This window comes from Gavialis gangeticus, unplaced genomic scaffold (genome assembly GCF_001723915.1).
Source record: "Gavialis gangeticus isolate Ggan-Ray unplaced genomic scaffold, GavGan_comp1, whole genome shotgun sequence".
NCBI lineage: Eukaryota > Metazoa > Chordata > Crocodylia > Gavialidae > Gavialis > Gavialis gangeticus.
The window spans coordinates 25,071,077-25,079,704 of record NW_017729006.1 but is presented as its reverse complement, the minus strand read 5'-3'; the positions used below and the strand labels follow the sequence as shown (position 1 = coordinate 25,079,704).

Genomic DNA, 8,628 nt, shown 5'->3' with positions numbered 1-8,628 from the left:
TAAGGCTAAGTACAGACAATCAAAAATCCCAAGGCTGAATTGATTCAATCTTTGCAGGTTAGTCTAAACTGCAGAGATTAAATTGAGAAACAAATGGACAGACATTAACTTTTGATTTAGGAAATGCAGCCACATATCTTCAGTGACTCAGACCAGAAATTGGGGGGTGCTAGAGCAAGCTCTCTGGCATGTAGCCAGTATGGGCTGTGTGTTTGCTTCCTCTTCCTGTTGCCTCTGAGGTCTCTGAGATTTGTAGTCCAGAATCACATCAGCAGGACTCTTCAGAGTTGCTTATCACTTCCTCTTCCTGCTTTCAGGTGCCTCTGGCATTTGTAGTCTACAGTCACAGTAAGCAATAAGTTTTGAACAGGGCAGGGCAGGGCAGCTCTGTACTAGGGGGAAATGACGTTTAACCACCCTCCTTGACCTCAGACCCCAGCCAGGGTTTGCCTCATGAAGGGCAACCTTTCTCTGCTGGAGCAGATAGCACAGCCTAGCTCAGAGCTGAAAAGCATGCTGGGATGCTGGAGGACTGTGATTTAACTTAAACCAGGAGGGGGCCTGGGACAGAAGTTTCATAAACCAGTTTGACTCAGATCAGTTAAGTCTGATACTACATTCAATCAGGTTTATCTTAAACCAGTTTCAGCCATTTTGAATCTGGTTTATGTGCACTGAACTTCTGTTCTGTTACAGGTTTAAACCAGTTTCTGATCACTTAAACTGGTTTATGTGTAACTTCTGTCACTAGCCTAAACATCACTTAAAAACCGTGTGCATGTGTTACTGTGCATTGAGATATGAAGACTAATGTGCCTCACATTGGAGGGCAGTTTTACATGTGCTCTGGGGTGGCAGGAGGGGCATTTTAATTAGAGTGGCTCCAAGATTTTAAGTGCAGAGGGAGGTTCACACATGATGCAGGAGGCTGTTAGAGCACAGCAATTGCCACACTCCAGCAGACTGGATTAGCAAATCTGCTCTGATGCGCTGGAATTCCAGCACGTCGGAGTAGCCTCCACACTTACATATAGTGTATAGGCACCTGGAGGTACTAAATTTCATGCACATTAGGGAAAGTGTCTTAATGCACATATAGATGTGCCTAGTGAGTCGCACATAACAGGCTTACTTTCTGAGTCAGTCTGAACTCTCATCTCAACTCTGAATGACTATGCAGTTCTATATCTGTACTGTACATGGGAGCAGATAGCCCAAGTTAGAATTAGACAGGCATAATTGATACCAAATACTTCAAGTTCTAATACTTGTAAGCTCAAAGACTTTTTGATATTTGTTTAGTCAGGGAGGCATGAATGTTAATCACTGGTTAATCACTGGTTTTCCAAGATCTTCAGTCAGCCTCATGGTAAGTTGCATAGTCCGTAGAAGGAATGGAGGCAGATATAGAACAGTAAGATATATATTTCAGTAAATTGTCCCAAATAGACACTTAAAAACCTTATGAAGAATACACTTAAAGGCGAACTAGGTGAAAATACCATAATATACATTTCAAATTGGTAGAGGAGATGCAATTATTATTAGGCTGCTGTCTCTAAGTCTGCACTAGTATTTCTTTTATTTAGTGTATGTGGTTTCAGCATATTGTTTCAGTCATCTTAAGGCCATGTCATCACCAGTGTGAAGAACTTGAAGGCCACCAGACAGCACAGTAAATGGACGTGAGTCTACAATGTGGGACATGGTTTGAATTTGTCCACAAGGGCATTTGTTGTCATTGAGAAGGCCCTATTAATATAGGTTTGAGGCATAGTGACCCTGTCCAGTTTGGAAGTGGTTGAGTTGAGGACTGTTATGGAATGGAGAACAAAGGAAGTCACAACAGAAGTTTTATCTCATTTTAATATTTTTAATAGTGATCAAAAACCAGATCTAAAGTCAGCAAGGACAAAAATCAATTTGACAAAAATCTAAGACACAGGCACATATATATAAGGTTATTTCTGACAGTGAAGTGAAATTTATTTCTGTTTTTCCTGCTTAAAGTTGTGCTGGATGTTGAATACTGTATGTTTTTTTTCTTTGTTAGTGGTCTCTGTCAATTTATGCTAATGTTTGCACTAAAAACAATTTGAAATGAGTGCGAATCCAAAACTTTTTCCAGGTCTAGTGTAGTTTTTGGATTCCACACGGTTAGAAAAGCCATATTGTATGCAAAGAGATATCCACCTAATGAGCCAAACTATTTGCTTCACCCAAAAGTATCCTTCCAAAGGCAAAACAATTGTTTGTGCTGGTTTTCTCTGTGCTAAGCAAATATGATACAGATTTTCCTCATTTTATGCTGTACATGCGTTCCTGGAAAATGATGCATAACTCAAATTTCCTTAAAGGGAACCCACTTTACAATGTAACAAATAGGGATATGTTCCAAGACCTTGACTGTACTGACCCCCAGCCCCATTTCTACCACTTTTACAAGACAATTTTGGTACTCACCAACAGCAGACAGTACACACAAGCACAGGGTGGTGGTGAATGTTTAGTTGGTGTGAAGAGAAGATGATGAAGGATCTTCAGTGTCAGACTCCACATCACCGGAGTTTTGTTTTGGATAAGCTAGCGGGACACTTAGAAGCCATAATGATGATGGCAACTACAGAAAAAACAAGTTGCAGACAATGATGCGGAGCACAGATGCACACAGGAGACTATATTTTGGTGTGCATCACTCCCACCATGCACTGCACAAAGCAGCTGACTGAGGGCTTCCACCATGGTGATCACATAAGAGTGAATTTACCTTGAATATAACAATTTTTGGTATAAGAAGGGTCATTGCATAAGAGTGAATTTGCATATACAGAACCCACATAAAGCGAGGGAAACCTGTGCTGATATTTGGTTGCCAGAGTAGCTCATGATGAGGTGGATAGACATGAAAAGCAATAAGTACTCTTTTTCCCCACAGAGAACTTTCAAAATATGGGGAATTTTTTCCTTCCAGTGAGTGGAGAAGAAAAGTTAGTCTTGTGGTTAAAGACTAGCACAGGAGTAGTTTCTGCTTGCAGCTCTGCCAGAGACTTACTGTGTGACCATAAGCAGATCATTTAAAGCCTGATATTCCAAAATAAGAGCTGAACACCCACAGCTTCATTTGACTTCACTTGGCCTTATGCGGGCTCAGTCCTTCTGCTAAATGATGCCCTTAACCTTGTGTACTTTAGTAGCCCCCCTTTAAAATGAGGGTAATGAAGCTCCTTACAGGGCTGTTATGAGGTCAGGTTAACATTTGTAAATCAGATCGAGCTCCTTTAGATATAGGAAGCGACGGAGACATATGATGTTGTTGTTAGACATTATACAATGTTCTCAGTGGATCTGGAGGTGTAATTTGCTTTAGAAACCCAGTGAAGCCTAGTTCTCAATTGTACATTCTTGGGAATCACATTGGTAGGTGGAGTATCAAGGTTTTCTTTTATTTTTAAATCAATTCAGCAACTCACAGAACATTATAATATGAAAAGTCTCTGTGTTGTGTGCACAATAAAAGAGTATGAGACATATCTGTGGACAGGTACTTTGTGCAACGGCTGCTGTGTTTTATGTACTCCGCAGACACAATATCTTTTGTCTCAGATGTAGTCAGGAAAGCAAACCTAAGGTTGCAAACCCCATGGTCTTTGCCTAAAAGAAAACACTGTCTTCTTTATGGATGATGACAGAGAAAAAAAATGTGGCACAGAGTCACTCCTGCAGCAAGAAGAGATTACAGTATATGTAAACTGTATGTGAGATGGGTTTTATTGGATAGAATTAATTATCCAACCCATCGACTTCATCTAGCTGATATGGGTAGATGCTGAAAATACTGGTTATTCACAGGAGCCTAAACATCTCAAAACTCACTTGACCCTTGTCTAATTAACCTGCAGTTTTCCAGGAAGGCTGCTAGCAGGGTCATTGGCTATTGGATAAGTGTTCTATTTTGTTGGCAATAAAGAAAAATGCTTCTTGATTTTTCAAAACATCTCCAGGGAGAGCAGTTCAGTCTGGACAGTCATGTGCAGTATAATTCCATTGAAACCAGTGAAGTGAACTGAGTTACTACATCAGGGATGAATTTGGTTCAGCACACTTTACTTTTGAACCTTTGAGTTGTTATTTGCCCAGTTAGCTCTTCTATCAGGTTTAGCTCATCATTTGAGGTTTCTGAGATGGTGGGAGCAGAGAAAAACCAATGATTTAGTTATCCAAGACAAATATACAATTCAAATCTTTCAGTGTTTAATAGAATAACCTTATCTACCAATGTTTGTTCTATTTTGTCTAAAAAGAGCAATCTCCCTCAAAGAACTTGTTCATGTATGCCCCTCTTTACCATAAGCCCACAGCAAAATAGGTACCAGTGCTGTGCTGAAAAAATAGCATAAAGTACCATGAAAAATCAATGTTCACTCTATTCTGCTACTGGAAGGTTTGTTTTTTGTTTTTTTGTTTTTGTTTTTTTTTGTGGTGAAGGTACTAGAAGGTATCTTGCATTTGTGAGCTGGTGATTTCAGAAATGTATCTCCTGTGAACTTAGGTAATTCAGGCATAAATATAATGCTTATGAACCTAACAGACTCTGGTTAATTTAATTATAAGGTGAACAAAAACAAAACAAACTTAACCACACAACGGTACCAACATACCTTAATTTTTATGCAGATCTCTGTACATATGGACATCTTGGCATGTACATTTATGTACGTTTGTGTACATCTGGCATGTGGTACTAGACAAGAGGCTGACGGTATACTGAATTATGTGGGGCTGTGAACAAGTATTTTCTAGAGATTAGAATGCAGCCACCAAACTCATTCACATTTGTGATCCAATTCAAGCTAGTGCTTTAAATCCACTCTGCTAAACTGGCTTTTTATTTACTCTGAATTCAGAAAGTGCATAAACTAAATGCTTTGTGTGAGATGTTAGGCAGCTACCCATATATGATGAAGCTGTGCACTGAATCTTCTTATTGCAAGCCATTGCTTCTCCGTGAAATGGAGCCTTTTACAGTGCATTTCTCATGTGGAGAGCCTTCACTCCCCACATAGATATACATATGCCCATTTTACAGTCAAAGAGATGCAGAAATGGCTGCTAAGCAAGGGTGGTCAGAGTGCTGGAAACTGAAAAATATTAAAATGATTTGCACAGAGCCTGAATCTGACCCTGTTGCAATCAAACTTGTGTTGATTTCAGTGGGAGGACAGTTGCCCCGCTGTATGCAGGAGGGCACGTTGCTCTAAATCAAGCAAGCAAAAGGTCAATGCTGCAGTGCCCATTGTGACCTTTTTGAAATTAAGCAAGGCTGTGCAATTTGGAGGGAATAAGGATGTCTAAACTGATACCCTTTTTCTTCTTTCCCAGATTCCTGCTCCTCGGACACTGGGCGGAAAAGGCAGCATTGACACTTTCTTCTCTCTCTTTTTTTCCAGATACAGAAGAATAAAAATATATATAAAAGAGACTGCAAATTTCTTTCATCATTTTAGCTGAGCTTCTTCATTCCTCTCCTCCTTCCGAATAGACCAGTTTCTGGGGAAGGCGTTATTACAGCTTTCAAAACACTCCTCCTCCCACTGGCTGCGTCACAGTTAATGACTCTGGGTTTTGGGGATTGTTTTTTCTTTTTCTTCTCTTTTTTTCTCTCTGTGTGTGTGTGTGTGTGTGTGTGTGCGCGCGCGCGGTTTGTTTTCGTTTCTTCAGTTTGTTGGGTTTTTTCCTTAACACAATGACTCCGCTTTCTGGACAGGCCAAGCAAATAAATGAGGACCCTCTTAGAAGCCAACACAGCTCTTTGCTATAACCCCACGGTATGAAACACGGGATGAAATGGTGACTAAGAAAATCAAACCATGTGGAAAGAGGCTTGAAATTATTGCACTTTTTTTTTCGGCTGCTAAGCAGACAACATGATATCAGTTTTAGCCTTGCTACAGAGGATCTTGTTCATAAGCATTGTGAGTTTCAGAATCTGTAGACTGTCGGGTTTCTGTCAGGCTCATGAGGATTTCATATTGTTACACAGCTTTTTGTGACACTATCTGATGATATGGATGGCTTTTTTTGTTTTTTTATTTTGCAGGCAAATTCATTCAGTCTTTGAATTGTCTTGTTTATGCATTTAGCAAAACAGAAAAAAAGTAATGACTCACAAATGTTACATTCACAGGGGACAGTTGTCCCCTCAGTTTCTAAGGGGATGTGCGATTTGTGATGTCTTCTGTAGCTAGTAATTACAAATAACGATCTATTTCTCACATCTGCTGCTTGTAACTACTTTTATCTGACCCAAAGGACTGAAAGGAAGAGGGCAGCAGGGAATCACACAGATCAATTCCTTCTTTCAACTCAGTGTGACATTTCTTTCATCACTGATTGAATGGCTGAGTCAAAGGATAGGAAAATTGTAACTACAAAAGTCTGGTCAGACAAAGAAAGATGAAAAACAGTGTGTCCCAAATACACTGCTGGAGTCAGTGGGTACAAGTCTGTGGAGCTGATAGAGTTGTACATGTTGACACCAGCAGTGAATTTGGCCGAGCTTTCAAGATGAACTATACACTAACTCGCTCAGGCCTTGGTTCAGCAAAGTATCCTTTTCATGAAAAGCATTAAACACACACGTTTAAATGCTTTGCTAAATTTCAGCTTGGTAAGAATCCAGCTCATTACAGCTTAATTTCACTTGTTTTACATGTAATTCAACACACACACATACACACACAAGCTGTTTTTCTTGGTTCTTTTTTATTCAGTGTGTAGTCTTGGTGTGTTAGTCACCTATTTTACCATGAGTCGGACTGCTTTCATGCCCTTTTACTTCATAGAAAAGATGGAAAACACTAGCCTAGAAGAAATCAACTTATCTACCTTTTATTTTCATGGTCAAAAGCACAGGACTTTATATTACCACCAGCCTATATTAGAATTGAAATCCCTGTTTCTGCTTAAGATGAAAATGCACAGGGATGAATGATGTTTAGGATGCTTGTAGGAAATGTTGCCATACATTGTATTAGTCTCACTTAACATTAGCAAAACTCCGCTCTATCTGGATCTAGATTTCAACTTTGAACTCCTTAGATCTCAGGAGCGTTTGTGTCCAGGTTTTGGGTTCAGCCCGTTATTTAAGGCAAGATCCATTTGCAACATTAAGATTCATGTTTGAATTCTTATTTCACACACCATAATATGAGTTTGTTCCAAGTTAGAGATTTAGTTTTGGTTTGTCTCATACTTGGAACAAAATAACACTTAATGAAATATTTTTACTTGGAAGAAATGTATTTTAAAAAACTACTGTAGTGAATCAAGAGTCAGGAATTCATCAGCTGGTCCCTCTATCTTAGGTCTTTTCATACAAGGAAAAGAACCCAGAACAATCTAATTCCTTAAACCCCAGCTCTGCAGGTGCTCCTTTCTCAGACTCTCCATCAGCTTCAGCGTGGTCCACACCCAGAGCAGCTATAGTTTGACCTTCCATCATTGTTAAATTCTCTAAAGAGACAATGACAACATATAAATAACACAGAGGCAAACACTGCACTGCTGGCTCAACCTTCACTCAGCTGAAATTCCTATTGAAGTTATTGGGGGTTTCATGTGCATAAGCTCTGAGGCAGTGGTAGAAGATTTAGCTTATATTTAAAAAAACCATCCTTACCTAATGTACTAAAGCTGCTTAGATCATTAAAACTGAAATCATTTAAAAATTAATCTCAAACTGTAACTATTTTTCTTATGAAACCTTGCTCTTGAGCAATGAAAAGAGACTGTTTTATTTACGCTCAGCCATTTCTTGGCTGTCATCCACTAGCCCAATTTTGCAACATCAGGCTGTATGTTTTTTTTCCCTGTCAGTTAGGGTAATAAACTGTTGGAAGAAACTGCCCCCCAAAATGTATTTTTCATCTCTTGATGGCTTTAGATCATGTTTAGATCCCATTCTGGAAGATATAATTTAGCCAAATATGAGTTAGTGGACTTACCATGGAGGTACTTGAGTGAAATGTAATGCTCTATGATATATAGGATGTTAGACTATTGGTTCTTTCTGGCTTTAAAAATCTGAATATAAACTCATAAAACCCCATATGAATATCATCAAAATTAAATACAAACTTATCACTCAATTTTGCAAACAACTTAAATGTGGGAGTTAAGATACTACCAATAGAATGGTAAAGATGAAAAGCTTTATCTATATGATTGTCTTGTCAGGATCTGGGCCTAACTGACCCTACTCAGTGGTACTCCTTTCTCACTGAAACCTGTCTTATTGAAATGCTCAGGAGTAGTGTACCAGTGCATGGAGAGGCAAGAAATAATCTCTCTTGACATCTCTCAGTCAAACTGCAGAAGAGATGCTGCTTGCTTGTTAAAAATAGCAAAACTTCTTCCATTTAATTTTCTCTTATTTCACGAAAGATTTCTATGAGTGCATTAAACTAAGGTTCCATATACAAGGATGAATGGATCTTTATGGGCCTAATTAAATATAGTATCCTCAGTAGGGCTACGTGAAGCTTCAGGTGGTGATTAGATTCGGAGGAGATTTGGCCCAATTCAGTGGCCAATCTCCAAATCTGAATTGAATCAGGGGACCAATTAAAA

The 8,628-nt window shown here is 39.1% G+C and overlaps 1 protein-coding gene across 7 annotated transcripts in view; it reads left to right on the top strand.

Moving 5' to 3' along the window:
• PDE1C (phosphodiesterase 1C) overlaps positions 1-8,628 on the top strand; it is a 604,326-nt gene that overhangs the window by 583,475 nt on the left and 12,223 nt on the right. Inside the window, exon 18 of one of the 7 annotated variants that reach the window (XM_019509003.1) lies at positions 5,448-5,804. The exons of 5 other annotated variants lie outside the window; for them this stretch is intronic. In XM_019509003.1, coding sequence (XP_019364548.1) covers positions 5,448-5,461 — 14 coding nt within the window. In that variant the 3' untranslated portion in view covers positions 5,462-5,804. Of the gene's footprint in view, positions 1-5,379; positions 5,805-8,628 lie in introns of those variants that run through there. One more of the 7 variants, XM_019509002.1, reaches the window with a different exon arrangement.